At 51.7% G+C, this 17,762-nt stretch overlaps 1 protein-coding gene across 1 annotated transcript in view; it reads left to right on the plus strand.

The window, feature by feature from the left end:
- The first annotated feature begins 16,416 nt into the window (after positions 1 to 16,416).
- TOP1 (DNA topoisomerase I) overlaps positions 16,417 to 17,762 on the plus strand; it is a 66,020-nt gene continuing 64,674 nt past the window's right edge. The window contains exons 1-2 of the mRNA XM_077187263.1: positions 16,417 to 16,576; positions 17,074 to 17,098. Coding sequence (XP_077043378.1) covers positions 16,544 to 16,576; positions 17,074 to 17,098 — 58 coding nt within the window. The 5' untranslated portion in view covers positions 16,417 to 16,543. The remainder of the gene's footprint in view (positions 16,577 to 17,073; positions 17,099 to 17,762) is intronic.

Consider the following 17,762-nt stretch of genomic DNA (forward strand, 5'->3'; position numbering starts at 1 on the left):
GTCTGGGGTGAAGAGAGAGGGTATTTTTGCACCTTTTTTTTACTTTTTTTTTTACTTTTTTCTTTTTTTTCTTTAAGCCCAGAAAGGTTTCAGCCTGGGGAGTTATGGCAGGGTCACCAGCTGGCAGATTTAGGGGAGAAGGCAAAGATCAAAGCAGGGGGCACAGTGCACAAAATGTGTGGGAAGAGGCTCCCATGGGAAAGCCATGGCAAATCTGGCCCTTGGAGATGTCAGGTCTTACAGATAGACCCAAAGAGCCCTTGCCATGGTGTCTGCACTCTGCTCCCTGCCTAGCACCTCACCCAGCTGTGCTTGAAAGTGCTCCAGAGCTCATTTGGATGCCCATGGCTGTATTTTCTCTATGGGGTTGTCACATTGGCACTGACAGGTTCTGCCTGATGCAGGATATGATCAATAAATTTGTCACTGTGAATTGCTCAGATCTGACCTGGCTCATCCAGGAATTTAATCCATTTCTGTTGTGACTCTCAGGGTCCCTGGGTTGTGTAAGAGCTGCAGCTTATGTGGGTTATGGGGTTCTTCCTAAAACTTTTATCAGTGCCAGGGAGCATCCAGCAGGAATTGGGAGGCACTAGGCCAGTTGTCATGTTTAAAAAAGAGAGTCCTCTTCCACTGCAATTCCAGCTGCACATTCACTGGGAATCTGTGCTAGTGTATTCCAAGCCTTTTTTGGTCCCCAAAATTTCCAGGTGACTTGGAAAAGTGAGGCATTCATTGAGTAAAGGTCCAACAGCTATATTCTTCTGTCATTCCTCCCATGTTTTGTCCTTATCAGCTAAAACAAGGCCTGTCCTAGCCAGGAGCAGAGCTGGTCCCAGTTATCAGCCCCTCAGCAGATGCAGCCATGGCTTTTGCATGCTGTTTTCTCCCAAGGCTGGAGTGGCAAGCCCTCCAGCACCATTCCCTTTCCCTCCAGAGCCTGCAGGGAAGCAGCAGGGCAGGCAGCAACATCCCATGTGGTAAACATGGGCTGGGTCACCCTGTGACTCCCCTGGGTCACCTCAGGCATCAGACAGGTGTTCCCCCTGCTTTGATCTTTCCCTTCCTTCCAAAGGGCTGAACTCCCTGCTGGGCACTGCTTTCCTCCCTGGGGTGAAGCAGAGCTGGCCCTGCTGCACTCCTGTCCCTCCATCTCCCTTCCCAAAAGGATTTTTGCAAGCTGGATGTTCAGAGATTTGGTTTTAACAAACTTTGCCTGCCTGTGCAGCAGGTTCAGGAGCTCTGGAAGAGAAGGAGGATTGGGTCATCTCCATGGGAACATTGTGGGAACACTGCTATGTGCCCCAAGAGGCGGGCTGCAGTTATTAGCATTTTCCACATCCTTTCCTGCAGACTTTTTCTTTTTTTTCCCTGCTGAGGAGGAAGAGCTGGAGTGTTTTCTAGGAGAAAAGAACGTGAACATCTGAAATAAAAGCACCACTGCAGATCCCAGCCCCTTTTGGCAGCAGGTCTCAGTTGATTGTCACAGCACAGCTGAGAGAGTTCCAGCCACACCAAAGCCTGAGGGAGCCAAGTGGGTTTGCCCAGGAGAGGACAGCCCTGCTGGCAGGGTGACACAGATGGCACCAGCCACCACCAGCTGGATGCAGAGCACTTGGAGATGGCAGCTGGCAAGGAGGGTGAAGAGAGCAGCTCCTGGTCACAGCCATGGGGAGCAGCAGGTTCTTTTCTTCTCACTGCCTCACCACCACAAGTGCTTCACATCACAGCATCACCTGAGACAGTGAGATGGACTCCAGCTCAGTTTGGTGAGCCGAGCATTGATCTGAGCACCCAAATATTTCTGGTGTAACCAGGAGGGTCAGAGGAGGCCAGCTCACCTCAGTCTCCTCTCAAAGCCCTGCTCTCCCTGGCCAGCACTGGGGGCTGCCAGGAGCCCTCACACATGCTAACCATTTCCAGGAGGGGTGGTGGGCTGGGACAAGCCCTTCAGCCTTGCTGGAGCCAAGAATGAGAGACCAGATGGTGCATGACCTGGTAAAGCCCCCTGTGATCTTCTGTTTGTTATTCTCCTACAAGCACATTGGACTGGGAAAAAATCCAAGGGTTCATTTCCAGGACCCAGGCTCCTTTCATGTGCAACGACTGCACCTACCCTGGCCACACACATTGCTCACAAGACCCTCTTGCTGCTGCAATAAGGGGTTTGGGTGCAGGGGTCTGGTGAGGTTTCCTAGGAAAAAAAACAGGATTTAGCTTCTCATTCAGCTCCTCTGGGGTACAGCTGCAATACAGCTCCTGAGTTTGTAGAGCACCTAAAGAGAGTCCCAGCCATGGCAGCTCTCCCATGGGTGTCACTAGCAACAAGGATATCTTTAAAATAAAAACTTCTGCTCTGGGCTATGTAGGAATTAATCACAAATAAATCACAACACTCAGGAGGAACTTTATTGTTGCCAAGCTGATTTGCCAAAGTGGACACAAGTGCAGAAGCAGATCTGTAACATGCTCTCAGGTGAAGACTGTATGCTTCTCTCCCACCCCATTCAATTTCTGCTTGCTTCTTACTCCAATTAATTTCTGCCTGGCAGTGAAATTTGGATGGCTGGTCTCTGCAGGGCAGGAGATCAGTCCCAGTATCTGTGTGTGCAGCACGGTCAGGACTGGAAAAATCAAGGCAGCATTTGCAGTAACAATAATAGTGAAGTCCCCAGAGTGACATTCCAAATGCAAATGAAAAGAATAAAAATATCAGTTCCTGTTATAACTTTGTTGCTGCTGTAACCAATCCAAAGGAAGGCTTGAAGCCATCCCCTCTGCCTGGCTGGCAGCAGAGCTGTGACTCTGTTTATTTTCATTCCCCCAGCCCAAGTGGACAAGGACTCAGCCAGGAGCTGAGGAATGGGGTGAGGAGTTGGGGCTGACCAGACCAGTCTCGTTGTGGCACTTGCCAGATGTTAGTCCCATCTCAGGCATGCAAAGTGAAGGGTGACAGCAGCTCTGTACGGTGTGACTGATAACTAACCCAGCACCCTGAGAGCTCAGCAGAGCCCTGCAGTGAGCCCCTGACCCCTGGCTGGGCACTGGGGGCTTTGGCTTTCCAGGCTTCATGCACTCCAGCCCTGGGATGGGAAATGCTTTGTGGACTGGCCCCAGCAAGAAAGATTTCTTGCAGTTTGGATTTGGATGTTCACCTCCAATATCCAATGGCATCCCTTCACTCTTCCTGCACTGACACAGCTGTCTTCCCTTCCCTTCCCTTCCCTTCCCTTCCCTTCCCTTCCCTTCCCTTCCCTTCCCTTCCCTTCCCTTCCCTTCCCATCACAGTGCTGAGCATTTGCTGCTGTGTTTTGTGGCCTTTGCACAAATGCACATGGAGAACACATTTTATTCTGAAATCAGTATCACCCAGTTTTTCATCTTTAGTTAGATACTTTGTGCAGTCTGTGTGTGTCCTGGGCAGAGGAGGGGGACTGGGGTGCAGAGGTTTGGGCTTGTGTGAGCCCAGAGCCACAGGGCTGCCTTCATCCCATGCACAAGGTAACCCCAAACATGCACAGCCCCACACCCTGGTCCTGTACTTTGGAAATTCAGAAGCACAACATCAAATCCATTTCTGAATTGTAAAAATAAACCCTTTGACATTGATCAGACAGGATCAGTTTGGCTACCAGTGGGAGAATCAGGCAAGGATTTATGGTCAGGATTTATGGTCACAGAGCACATGGAGGTGGCACTTATTTGGACAATTCTACTAGCAGCTTTTAAACCAACACCCACAATAAATCTCTTTATCTGAAGACACTTTTCTTTTTTCTTTTTTTTTTTTTTTTTTTTTTTTTGCAGCAAAGAGATTGTCTGAGAATGAAACTGATGATTTTCAAAAACAAAGAAGAACAAAAAAAGGATCTGAAACTGCTCGGGCTATTTTCAGTTGCCAAGATGAATGAAACGTAAAAAAATTAAATGGGCTGCAACTTTTGAATTCTAAAAATGACCAGTCTGAAAACATGAAAGTCCAAGCAGGTGCTGTCAGCTGCAAGCACTGACAAGGCAGGCTCCTCTGCTGGCAAGTGGTGGAAGATTTCAGCAGGCACACACAGGACAACTCAAACCTGCTCATCTGCAGGGCTCTTTAATTATCAGGGGAGACCAGAGACATGCTAATGCTTTGCTGTTGCTCCTCATTCTTGGTTCCCAAGGCTGGAGGCTGCTGATGGAGCTGCCAACAAGGCAGATCAGACCTGCAACCCTGCCACAGAAGGGTGCAGCAGAGAGCAGCACAAAAGGAGTTAATGCATCAAGGGAGAGAATGCATGCAGCTCACCCTTGTGCCCCCACCCACAGCCCATCCACACAGCCCTCCAGCCTTGTCCTGGGACTTTTGCTCTCATTTTCCTCGGCATCAGGCAGGGAGAGATGATCAGGGCAATGGGGGCTGTGAGGACAGACAGCCTCAAACCTCGAGATTTCTACTCTCCAGAGCCACCACCCCCTCCCACAGCCCCCCACCCCAGCTGAGCAGAGGAAGCCGTGCACAGTAATTCAGAAACAAATCTGAGCTGACCACTTCAAGATGTGGCTCTGAAAATTCCCTTTTTAGTGTGCAGTGCCTCCATGGGATATGCATGGGTGGGTGGAGGATGGAGGGCAGGACCTGAGTGCACTGGTGGCTGAGCCAGCTCGTGGTGCCACCATGGCAAGAAGGAGCTGCTCCAGCAGGGATGGAAGGGCAGCACTTACCCCATGGCAGGGGGACACAGCCAGGCTTGGGGCCTCCTCTGGGCAGCTCTTAGCCCATGCCAGGGGGACACAGCCAGGCTTGGGGCCTCCTCTGGGCAGCCTTTACCCCATGGCAGGGGGACACAGCCAGGCTTGGGGGTCTCCTCTGGGCAGCCCTTACCCCATGGCAGGGGGACACAGCCAGGCTTGGGGGTCTCCTCTGGGCAGCCTTTACCCCATGGCAGGGGGACACAGCCAGGCTTGGGGGTCTCCTCTGGGCAGCAGCACTAGGACCCAGCAAAGCCCCTTGCAGCACAAAGCTCATGCTAATCAGAGAATGGAGCCCCCAAAGGTCATGGAACTGAGGAGATTTCCAACCCACTGCACTTGTATTTGGGGCATCTCCTGCCTTTGTCAGTGACTGTGATCATCAGCTGCTCGCAGGGCCACGTCCCCATCCCTGCCTCAGGACAGGGGTGTGATGGGACACAGTCACACTGACACTGGTACATGAGACAGGGTAGACTGAACAGAAAGAGCAAAAACACTTTCTCACCCACAGATGTGGGTTTATGCTAAGGGGCCAGCTGTAATTCTTCTCTGGCTGAAGCAGAAAACCCTTCCCAGAGCCCTTTCCCTCTGTTCCCTTGCTCACAGCAATTTGGGTTGGTGCTGATCAAGTTCATTATGTTGAAGTTACCTATCAGGCAGTTGCAGTTCACAGTCCTAAGCACCATGACCACATCTGACTGCCCCAGGGGTGCCTGTATGGGCCTGGATGTGCTGACAGCTCTAATGCCTCCTGCCCTGGTGACCATACAGATGCACAAACACAGCAATGGGGCTTCCAGAGGCTTTGCTGAAGTTTATTAGTTTTTATAATGGTCATGAAAATAATTGGATCACAGCCACACACCAGCAATTTGGTATGAAGGAGAAAAAAAATGAGGCCAGATGAGGTGTAAATCAGGAGTAACTCCTGCTGGAGAGGTGTGAGCAGAGCAGGGTGAGGCAGAGAGGCAGAGTACAATGGTGATGTGGGGCTTGGGAAGATCCCAGAGTCCATCCTTGATGAAATGACCTGGTCCATCTCAGTGAGGAAGGGGATGATGCCTGGGTTAAGTGCTGCACCCAGGAGCTGTACAGGCCACAGTGACTCCATTCACACCTTGCAGGTGTCACAGCACTGTGTGTGATGTGGTTTGGATCCCTGCAGACATTATGGGCACTGCTGATGGCTGTGGGCACTGGCAGCACTTGCCCCACTGTCTGCCCAGCACCCATGAGCTGCTGCCACTCTCTGCCAGCTGGGACACCCTCACCTTGCTCAGCACCCATCCCCATCCTCCCTCAGGGCCAGCAATGCTGATGGCAGCTCCTGTCCTTGCCAGCTTTTCCTGCAGGATTTTCCCTCTGAAGCCCTTCAAGGAGATGGCATCACCCTTTCCATTTTACAGCTGGGGAAACTGAGGCCCTGAGGAGCACCCTCAAGCAAGCAAGCAAGCAAGCAGCCACAAGAGCCTGCAGTCTCTGGGGCTTGTCCTGTGTGCTGTCATAACACCATTCCCTGCTGTGAGCCCTTCCCAGGCCTGCTGTGGGATGAACAGAGCAGGGCTGGGATGTGCTGACCCCAGCAGGGGCTCAGGGTGCTGCTGGGTGGGCTGAGCCATGCCACGAGCAGTGCAAGCAGCAGTGACCATGAGCTTTCCACCACAAGGCCACCCATCCTGTATCCCCAGCTCCATGCATGCACACACACTCTCCATGCCAGCTCCATCCCAACAAAGCACTCCCTGTTCCCTGCTCCATCCCAGCTCCTCCCCTAAGCCCCATCCCAGGCAGGGCTGGATTTATGAATGAGTGCCCTGCTCTGGTGACAGTGGGCCCTGCCAGCCTGGGGTGTCTCACTGCAGGGAGGAGGCACAGTGGGATTTCTGCCATCAGGAGCAGCACAGGATGGGGATGGCAGAGCTTTAGGGTGCCCAGCCTGCACCCCACAGAGGGCACAGTGCCACGCTCCCCTCCCAGCCCCAGCCTGGCCCCATGCCCACTTGTTGGGAACTATTTTGGATTACAACTCGTGAGCTGCCTGTGCCAGGTTGCCAGCTGGCACCACTGCATGGGAAACAGCTCCTGAGTCCTCACCCCCTGGCACAGCAGCACAGGCTGTGTTGGTGCTGCTTCCCTCTGCTACTCTGGGCTGCAAACTCCAGCCATGAGAGGCTTTCCTGGGAGAGAGGCATCCCCACTGGGATCACACTGGGACCTCGGGCAGGCAGGCAATTCAAGCAGCTGGCCTGCAGCCCTTGTGCACTGCCACACTCACACTTTGTGTTTTTACCAGCAGCTAACACAACACAGATGAAGGATGGCTGATTTCAACACGCTCCGTGCAAACAAAGGCACGGAGCTGGCAAAGCGCTCGGCAGCACCACACGCTGGAGGCACATCGTGTAAACCTGACAGTGACAGCTTGTTGTTCACTTGCCCAACACCTTGTGTGCCCAACAGCTCTGCCCATACTCCTGGGAAAACCCTTCCAGCACCTCTCTGAGCCAGGTCAGGGCTCATCAGGATGCTGTCACTCAGACACTGAGCTCTCTTACACCTCAAATGTTTTCTGCTGGTGTTGATGCTCAGCACCCACAGCTTCCCAGGAGCCAGGATTTCACCCTGTGCTTCCAGACCACACTGGAATTGAGTAGCTGCTCTGGTGTCATGTGTCCCCTCCCCTCTGCATGTCTTGGGACCCTTCCTGGAGCTCTGTGAACCATAACAAACCTTTCTTGCTTTCAGAGTGGCTTTGGCTCAGCATTGTGCCAGCAGCTGGCCCAGTGCATTTGCATTTATTTCTTCTGCATCTTGATTGCTCTAAGTACAACCATCAAAAAACAGTTCCCAGCACTGCAGGGGCTGTGGTCTTCGTGGGCAGAATGAATGGAAATTGCTGCTCTGTGGCATTTCATGGCTCTACAGCCCCATCTCCAACTCTCTTCCTTCTGCTGCATCTGGAGGGTCTTGGAAAAGGAAAGGGAAGCAGCAGCAACCAGAGCTGAGGCCCAGCTTGGAGGTGAGAAAGGAGCTGGTCCCACCCAGGTGGGTTCTCACTTGGTGCCTGGAAGCAGACAACAGTTGCATCTCCATCCTCTCCAGAACCTTTCTCCGTCCTCCTGTCTCCTCCACAATGCCCCTGCTCCCCTCAGAGCCACAGAGCCTGGCTGCAGCAGCTGCAATGGGCTCCTGGCGCCTCTGCTGTGTGCCTGGAGGGAAATGTGTGCAGGAACTCAGGGAGACCAAGAGCTAGACAAAACCACTATTTCTGTCTTCCCACTCCAGCTCCAGGCTCTGAAGTGACACTTTCCCATGGGCTCCTTGTTACTTTTATTTTTTTTTAAGGCTTTTTCACATCCACGTGGCTGGGCTGTGATACAAGCTATGCTTTGCTTTGCCACCAGGCTGCTTTCCTACAAACACACTGCTTATACCAACCCTACAGAAAGATATTTATGCCTATATTTCAAACCACACAGAGCTGGCTAAGCCTCTCCTTATAATTGCATGTGCACACCCTTGCTTTATTACCTGCAGTTAATACTCACATATCTCCATGATGAATTCAGAGGTGCACTACCCTGATAAAAGCCTTAGGAAGTCATCTGCTGTCTGTGTCACAGTCTGCTGCCAGGACTGCATGCAGTCCTGGGGCTGCATGCAAGAAACCCTCAGACACACTGAGAAAAGGTCCCTGCCTTGGGAAGGGCTGATCCTGCTGCCAGCTGCCAGTGTGTGTGCCCAGGCCAGCTCTAGCCCCTTCTCCAAGCAGGGGCTGCTTGCACAGAGCTCCTGTTGTTCTAGGAACAGGATAAGCATCCTCATCAGCATCAGACAGAGGTTAAAGATTAGGTTAGATATCCTTAGATTAGGTTAAATATCATTTTAGTTGGTATTCAGCTGGTTATCCACATCTCTGAGCTGTCTCCACAGTATCTGGGCCCTCTAAAGCAGTGATGATTTTTGCCTGGCTATCTCTCTCTGCTTTGACACAAATGTTGAGTCAGACATGGATGGTACAGACCAAGGACTCGATCTGCTGGACAATCCTTTTCTGGTTATGGTCTGTGTGTTTTGCCTTGCTCCATCTTGCCCAACCAGACAAGGACATGTTGTTGAACAGGGTTTAGAGGTTACCACCATAAGAAGTTTATCCCACCACCTTGACACAGGGGGTGATGGCAACTTCACTCCTCACCACTTACCTGCCCATTTTCTGGCTTCATCCAGAAAAAAAAATCTATGTAAAAGGAAAACCATTGTTGTTGTCATTGTTATTGTCATCATTATTGTTGTTATTGTTATTATTATTAAGCCAGCAGTTTGTTTCTCTGACCTAAAGATGTAATTCACCTGCAGTGTAAGATTCCCTTAGCATGGAGGAGTGCTCACATAAGGTCTAATCACTGATCTAATTAAACTGATTTGCTGCTGTGTTAAATCAGTGCAGCTATATTGAGCAGATCAGGTCTATGTTTCTATTCCACCTCATCTTAATAAATGATAACAAAAAGCACCTTCAAGACATCAGTGCAAAGAATTTAAACAGAAAGTTACATTTATTATTTTAGATCTGGTCTCATTATTTCCAGGCTAGGGATTTTTGAAAGGAGGTATGAAATCCTTGGCCTTGACAATATTCATCTCACATATTATCAAGAGCTCTACAGGACATGGAAATATTTCTTAATGTTCCAGAAGGGTTTAGAGAGTTTAAAAATCTAAATTCCAATGAAGATGACAACCATCTTTTAAAATAAAAAAGCATGCCAAAACCATCATTATTTTAAAAATGTTTCATCCTTATTTTCATTCATTATTTGAGATTGATTATTGTTTCCTTATGAAGTATCTTCATTACTTCCTCCTTGACAAAATTACATTAAAGTAGTTATTTCCACTTGAGGTTTTGGTGGATTTCCTGATCAAGGGTTCATGCTTTGGCTTTTGTAGCTCTGTTACAATACTAACATTGCAAGTTATTTTAGGAAAGATTTATGTTCCAGCAAAAACCATGATAAATATATTTAAAGCCAGTGATATGGACATTTTTAAGCAAGGCTATCTAATGTACAGATTGGATTTTCAGAGCCAGCAGCCTTAGCCTGACAGCAGGACAGCCCTAGGCTTAGACACATCCTTCCAAAACCTCTCCAGCCTGTTTGTGATGCTGCCTGTGGACATTGCATCCAGCTGTGACATGGAATTCATGGTTAGCACCCAGGGTGAGGTGCTGCTGGCTTTGCTCTGTGGTGTGAGCCCTGGCAGCCCTGCCCTGACATGTTCTGCACCTGTCCCTGCTGATGGTTCACCACATCCTGATATTAATGCAAGGATTTGCACCCAGGCTGGACCCAGGCCCAGTGTGATGGGCTGGGGGGGGATGCTAAGAGCTAACCCACCTCCAGGGAGAGGAGAGACCTTAACAAACCCCACTTTGACCTACAGCTCCTCAGTAATGGCAGCACTGGTCAGGCTGATTAACTCAGATCTGAAAATGCCCCCACTACCTTGGGTCACTCTCATCTGATCAGCAGAGCATCCCACACCTGCATTTCTCACCCCATCACCTCCACTGGCAAGGAGGAACCACAGCCTCATCTGCCAGATGATGAGTTGAAGCAGAGAGAGCCCAAAAGGAGGGTAACCTACAACAGACCCTCCTTAAAGTAGGGTATTTGCAGCCCCAAAAGCAGGGCCGGTGTCTATCTCACCTTTACCAAAGGTCACCTCACAAAAGACCCTCTGGTTTATTTTCTAAATAAAGGGTACCAGGTCTATCCAGGGCTCGGGAAGAGCTCCAGAAGAGAGCTGAGGCACACGGGAAAAGCTGCCAGTGCCTTTCTGGCTGTCCCAGGAATGTGCTGGAAGGGATGCAGGGTGGGATCCCCCAGACAGCTGGGTGACCCAGCAGGACACAGCGCTCCTGGGGCCATCCCTGCCGTGAGAAGCAGCGGTTCAGCGAGCACAGACACCAAGAGAAAGCTGTGCCAGAGCAGGAACCGAGCAGCCCTTGCAGCCCTGCTCTCCTTCTCACTGGGAAGTGCTGCCCAATTGCATGGGGCCACCAGAGCTAATAAAGCCATTAATGGGGCCACATGTCACCTCCCGACTAAGGCGTGAGCAATTCACACCTCATTCGAGCTTTCAAGTCAGGATGCACCCTCGTTTGGCCGGACTCCTCGCCAGCCTGGAGGGCAGGCCAGCTTAAGGTTAGTTCCCCACATTTTGAGGGGCTCTCTTCACTGAATTTTCCAGGCTAGGCTGAGCTTAGGCTGTCTCAGAGCCCTCCAGCAAAAAGCAGATTTTTGGCATGGGACAGGAGGGCGATGGCAACTGGCACGTCACAGGGAAGCTGTGCCAAGAGTCTCTGCTGAATTTTCAGTACTTGTCACTGACTCCAGCAAAGTCTTTAAAGGCTCCTTTTCTAAAGTGTTCCCGAGTTCAGCAGGGCCAGTCTCTGGGATACGTCTGGACTGGCACTTGGAGTGATGAGTATCAGAGCTCCTGTGGATTTTGGATGCGTTTAGGCTGCTTGGATCTCCTGGAGTTGGGCCCAGCATTCTCCACATGGCGCAACTCCAGAAATGGAAACACTCCAAGTGAGCAGTTTCTTTCCCAAAATGGGGATTCTTCTCTCCTTTGGATGGAAAACAGTAGACACAGGAGAAATATTATCTCATTGTACTGTGAAGGAGAGCCATTTATTAACTGTGGGTACCAAATTTAACTCTGGGTATTTTTTAATAGCAGTTGTGATGTGAATAGAACTGCTTGGATGCTTTTCCTCGCAATGTCAGGAATCTGCATCACAGAATTATGTCATATTGTGAGAAACAGCCACTGAAATCAACTACAGGAGATAAAAGTGAAACCAGCTAGCCTAAATTCATGAGAAATTCATTCCGGGGGGGGCACAGATTATACGAAATGGCTCCTTATCTCAGCTATATTTGCAACATGTGAACGCTCTAAAAGAGCCATCCTATTGCCTCCCACGCCTGCCACGTTATGCAAGGGTGGCTTTTCTCACGTGCTCTGGAGCTCCCAAAGCACCCACGCTTTGCTGCAGGGAGCCCCGGGGTGGGGTAATCGCCAAACACTGGGCACTGACTGCTCTGCACGGCAAAGTGAGGAGGCCAGGCTGAAGCAAGGTGTTGTTTATGGCTTCTCATTGGTTTTTTCTCATTGTTTTCTCAAGCAGGAGAGTCACTTTTATTTGCTAGGAGCAGGAAGGCAATGAGGCACAGAGGGATAGATGTGCCTGACAGCATTTGGTGTTACACACTGGCCATGCAGCAGCCACAAACCATCACAGCAGATGTGTGTGGATGTGCTTGGGAATGTTAGCTGGAAATCCAGGTACGTGCTCCTTGGATTATGATCCGAATGTTCTCCTATCCATTACATCAACCTCTCTAGCACTGCTGTCTCTCTTAACCAAGGCAAATGGGGACATAATGAAGTTCAAGTGATATCAGCTATTGTTTTCTAACTGGTAATTTCCCAGGACTTCTGCAAGCTTCTCCCATCCCAGGTGAAACTCAGTAATTAAGACTGACCTTTGAAAGCTCCCACTTACAATCATATCTGCTGGTTCTGCTTAATTTGCTCCCTTGCCTTACATATAAAACTGTGAATAATTGCTGCAGTTTATTAAAGTGCATTTCTTTCAGAGCACTGAGATCATTTAGTTTCAATGCATCCGACAGTACATAATAAGTATGAGTGTTTTGAGCAGGTCATGCTAATGAAAAATGAGTGGGGAGTCGTGTATCTGACTGTTCCTATTTTGTACCAGTGTCACTTGGTTCTAGAGACAGCAGGTTTAGAGGATGACGCCAGCTGGGAATCCTGCACATCAGGCAGGTCTCTAGCTGGGAAAAAAATGTACAGTAGTGATAGAAATATCCAAACCATAGCTCTTACAAATGAGCTGCGGCTAAAAAAATCATTACAGGCTTTTAAAAATGAGATTGTTGGGTTTAAATGTGTTTTGTAACAGGTTCTTTGTTACCTCTTCACAAGCAAAATGCATTTGTTTCATATTCAGATGGAGGGGCTTTGTTGCTTTTTTTTTCCTCCTAAAACATAAATACTAGAAACTGACTGCTGCCTCTGACAAAGGTAGAGATTTTTACAAAATTATATAAAGAAAAACTAAACGAGTGAACTTGGATCTGTGGAACTGCTAATAAAATTGAATAAGTTGGCAGTGTTGTGCTCCTCCTTCTGCACTCCAAAATAAGCTCTAAGGCCTGAACTTTTGGTATTGTAATAAAAAACACCAAGATATGTGCATATTTAATTACCAGTGTTGTTTCACTTTCAAACTTGAAATGCATCATATAATCAAGTTACATATAAAGGAGAATTAACTGAAGGAATACAACGTAGATGGCTTCACCTGAGGCTAAGAGCAAGGCTTGGAAAGAGGGCTGCCGATGGTTTAGGGGTTTGGATGTCGAGGTTTCTTGTCTTGTCTGTGCACGAGAGTGGGACTCAGGTGTAGGATCCTGATACAGGACTGCAAAGCTGCCCAGGAAAACAGCACCCACCTCCCTCTCCCAAAACATGCACCCTGAGCACAGCGTGAGGCCCCCAGTGCACCAGATAAATCCAATCTCACAATTCACCAAGATCAAGAAGTGGAGGCTTTTCTACTGGTTTTGTATCCTGGCTGATTTATGATTTAATTTAAACACATAGTTTCCAGCTGGTTTTTTTTGCAGGCAATCACCTAGGCTACATTAACCCGATGGTGATGTACTGGTCCCAGGGAGCCCTGGAGAGAGACCACAGCACTCCGAGGTGTGAACTTCCCCCATTTATCTTGATGGGGTGTGCACAGCCTCGCCAGGGAAGCGGGTCCAAGCATGTTAACCCCTTCACTGCCAGCCTCCACTGTGGAAAGGGCTGCTTAGAATCAGAATCTGCCGAGCTGGAAGGGATGCACAAGGATCACCGAGTCCAACTCCCACCTAGGACAACCCCAAGAATTCCCTGTGCTTGAGAGCGTTGTCCAAATGCTCCTCTGACTCTGGCAGGCTTGGGGCCATGACCACTTCACAGTGGTGTGTCCTGTACCTTCCAAGAGAGCCTTCCTCTCCTTTGGCAGAGCCTCCCGTGTCCCAAGGGATGCCAGCGTGGAAGGGGGTGAGGGAGGTTCAGCCTCCTGGACGGTGGTGCTGCAGGTTATAGGTTTGGTGATCAGAAGGTTTTTTTATCATACAGATCCTTGCAACAGATGGGGCCACACGGGTGTTCCGGTTTAATGTGTTTTGAAGAAGCTGTATATATGTATAAATATAAATATAAATATAAATAAATAAATATATATAAATATATATATACACACATAGAACCCTGCCTCTTGGGTTCTAACAGCAGAGCAGGGGCTCCCTGCAGGCTCCAACATTACCCTGTGGAAAACTGGGGACAAAACGCATCCCACGGCATGGCTGAGTTTGGGAGGTGCCTCTGCAGGCTCTCCTACAGCAGGTTACACAGGTTTGTGTCCCGGTGGGATTCCAATAGCTCCAGAGGAGGAGGCTCCGTGCAGCAGATGGGAAGCGATTCCTGGGAGGCATCTGGAGCACAGCTGTCTCAGCCGCAGGTTCCCCCGTGGTGTGAGAGGTGTTTGACATTCGAGCACAAGGTTGTGCTCGTCCCTAAAGGCTCTGGCAGTGCTGCCGCGGCAGTGATCCTTGTCAGGACCTGAGATACCAAACTGGGGAGCTGCCTGTTCCTTCCGAGCTCTGCCACCCGGCTCTCAGCAGGCTCCTGCCGGCAGCACAGCGCTGAACCTCTCGTGTGCCGGTTTCGGGGGCTCTGCTTTGCAAGCAGAGGTGCAGTGAAGGTGGCAGCAGCTGCTGGAAGGGGCCGTGCTGCCTTCCCCTGCACAGGGCTGGCTGCAGCTGCAGTGTGCCGGGTTCCCTTTCTTGTGGCAGGCACAGCCACCTGAGCAGGGCTGCTTGGGGAGACAAAGATGCGAGGTTTAAAGTGAAATTGCTGCTTCAAAGGGAGAGCTTTGAGGAATTTCTAATGTTGGAAGCAGGAGGTGCCAGCCCGCTCCCAGGCTGTCTCAAAAGACACAGCCCTGCAGCCCGGGATGGCAGCAAAGGAGGGGCTCAAACCCAGGGCAAAGCCTGCCTTCACCTCATTCTTGTGAGCCAGGGGCACACACCTCTTCCCGGTGTCTGAAACAGCCCTTTCATTACGTTTATATTTAAAAAATCTATCAGTGACTAAAGCAGTTTGCATAATAAACAGCTCCAGAGCCAGAAATATTTGCCTGCTCTCGGTAAAAAAAGGAAGTCCTCAGATCCTCTTCTGAAGACGGTAAGAAAGTGACAGAGTTTTCCCTTTGCAGGATATAAATATGCAGTGCAAATAGGTGGCTGCTGTCACTGCTTACATTTTGATGTATCTCTTCAGATAGCCTGGCAGCGCCAGGTTATTTTAGTGTCAAATCAAAGCTCTGGTTGTGTAAAGAAGCTGAGGAAAGGTACAGTCTGTGTTGCAGCAGAGGATGGAAGCTCCAAGAAGACTGGAGTCAGTCCTGTGAGACACGTACCAGCCATGCATACTAAACCTGCCATTTAGTACACCGACAAGAAAACCCGTTTATAAGAGCTGCTGCGGAACAGAAATAAATGTCTTCAGGTTTGGCTTGAGGAAGGAGGGATGTTTTTCTAGGCAGGCACGTGCTTCATTATCACATTACCTAAAAGAAAATAAAGCTTTGGCCCCATTTACCCTCCATTTCCTCGCAGGAGAAAGAAATTTTAAGAGCCTGCTGATGCCAGGAGAAAAACCTTGCGGGCTGATCCCTTTTTAATGCTCTTGTATGCAATGCACCAGTGCTGTCCTTGACTTAAACGAGTCAAGTGAGCCCAAACCTGCCTGATCTGCATCCCCCCCCAGCATCTCCTCGTGGTTCCTGCGGCCCCCGCACGCCAGCCTGGTGCGGTGGCGTGCAGAGGCGGACAGCGAGGGGTCAGCAATACCGATAACAGAGACTGATAAGGAGGGGTCTGCGGGACAGGGGCGCGCACCCACTCTCCTCCTCTCACTAGGAAATGCTCTAATTGCCCTGCGCTGGTGCCTGTGGGGGGGTCTGGCGCGGCGGGACTTCAGGGGAAGCCCCGAGGGCCCCATAGCCAGCGGAACCGGGGGCTGCGGGGCCCGGCGGGGTGCGGGGCCATCGCTGTGGGGTTATCGCGGGGAGCAGCGCAAACGCCTCCCCTCAGAGCGGCCCGCCCGCCATGCGGCCTTGGGGGTGGGGCCTGCGGCCAGGGGCGGGGCTCGTATGCAAATACAGCCGGCGGGGCGGGGAGGTAGCGCATGCGCGCTGCGCGCACGGAGCAGCACGGGTTCTTACACAATGCACCGGGCCGGGCAGCCGCGGGGAGGGGGCGGGGCCTCGCATCTAAATGAAGCCGAATTTTGCCGCGCCATTGGATGAGAGAAAGGAAGGAGCGGGACCGGATATGTAAAGCAGCGAGCCGGCGTAGCATACGGTGGGGAGGTAGCGGGTCGGGGCGGTCACGCCGGCGGGGCGTGGCCCGCATGCAAATCATGCCGGCTCTGGAGGCGTGGCTCGGATGCAAATACGTGCGCGGCCGCTTCCCGCCCCCTGCCCGTCAGTCCTCTCCCCGCCGCTTTAAAAGGCGCCGCGCCTGCGCAGAGTGCCGAAACCGGGACTTAGTCTGTTACACAACCGCGCTGCGCTCCCCGCGTCCCGCTCCGCCCGGCGCTCCTCTGCCCGCCGCTCCTCCCGCTCCGCCCGGCCGCCCGCGCCTCCGGCATGAGCGGGGACCAGCTGCACAACGATTCCCAGGTGAGTGCCCCGTGCCCGCCCGCGGGGCGCGCTCCCGGGGGACCCCCGCCGCGCTGCTCGCATCTCCCCGTGCCGGCCCTGGGCTGGCCGCCTCGCCACCCCCGGTAACCCTAGCACGGGGACCGTGCCCCGCGGCCGCCCCCATAAGTCTGGGCAGAGCCCTGTCAGCCCCGCTGTCCCCCCGCGGTGGGATGGGGGGCGGTGGGAGCGGGGACCCGCGTGTGACCCCCGGGCTGGGCGGAGAAGGGGAGGGGGCGCCTGCCGAGCTCCCCCGGCTCGCTCCCCTTTGGGGGGCTCGGGAGGGTTCCCCTCATGAGCTGTGCGGGGGCCGGGGGGGCGCTTCACCGGTTCCCCCATCACCTTCCGCATCGCGCCGGGCTTTTCTCGTTTAGTATTTAATTCCCCTAAAAATGAGGGTGAGGGCGGGGGTGGGGGTCCCCCGGAGCGCCGCGGAGCTGGGCGTGCTGACGGTGTGTCCCTGTGTGCTCTCCCCGCAGATCGAGGCGGATTTCCGAGCGAACGGTGAGTGCGGCCCCGGCGCGCCCCTCGCACAGACATGGCGTCCCAGAGACTAAGTCCCGGCTCCGCGCTCACCGGCCCCATTGTTCCCATCGAGCTGCCAAAAGCGCCCCTTTCCCGCCGGGATCAGCCCCCCCCGACCCCCGCCGCCCCGAGTGGGGGCACCGCAGGCCCCCGATCCGAGCGCAGCGGCTCTGCCGGGGTCGCCTTTGGGCCCCGATTCCTCCCTGGAAAGTCGCCTTGTCGACGGTCGGGACTTAGTCTCTGCGCCATTTTCTTTTTCTCTCTCTCTCTCTGTGGCTTTTCTCTCCTTCTCCTCCCCGAGCTGCCGCCGAGCCGCCTCTGCAGAGGCACCGGGCCGCCATCCCCGGCACCAGCCCCTTGTAACCGAGGGGAAAGCAAAGTTTTTAGCAAAAAAAAAAAAAAAAAAAATTAAAAATCCCAAGTCGCCTTTTTTTTTTTTTTTTTTTTTTTAAATCGCAGGCTCCCTCCCCCACTGCTCCCCGTCTCTGTTCTTTTGAGGGAATCCCTCCCTTCCCCTAAAATGAAAGGTGATTGCAACATGTTGCTCTTTAAAAGAAGCTGCTGCATCCATTTTAAGATCAGTCTTATTTTCTTCCTGGCTATTTAAATGATGTGACTTTAACTTGTTAGATGGGTTTTTTAA

Source organism: Agelaius phoeniceus, chromosome 17, assembly GCF_051311805.1.
Source record: "Agelaius phoeniceus isolate bAgePho1 chromosome 17, bAgePho1.hap1, whole genome shotgun sequence".
In the NCBI taxonomy this organism is placed as follows: Eukaryota; Metazoa; Chordata; class Aves; order Passeriformes; family Icteridae; genus Agelaius; species Agelaius phoeniceus.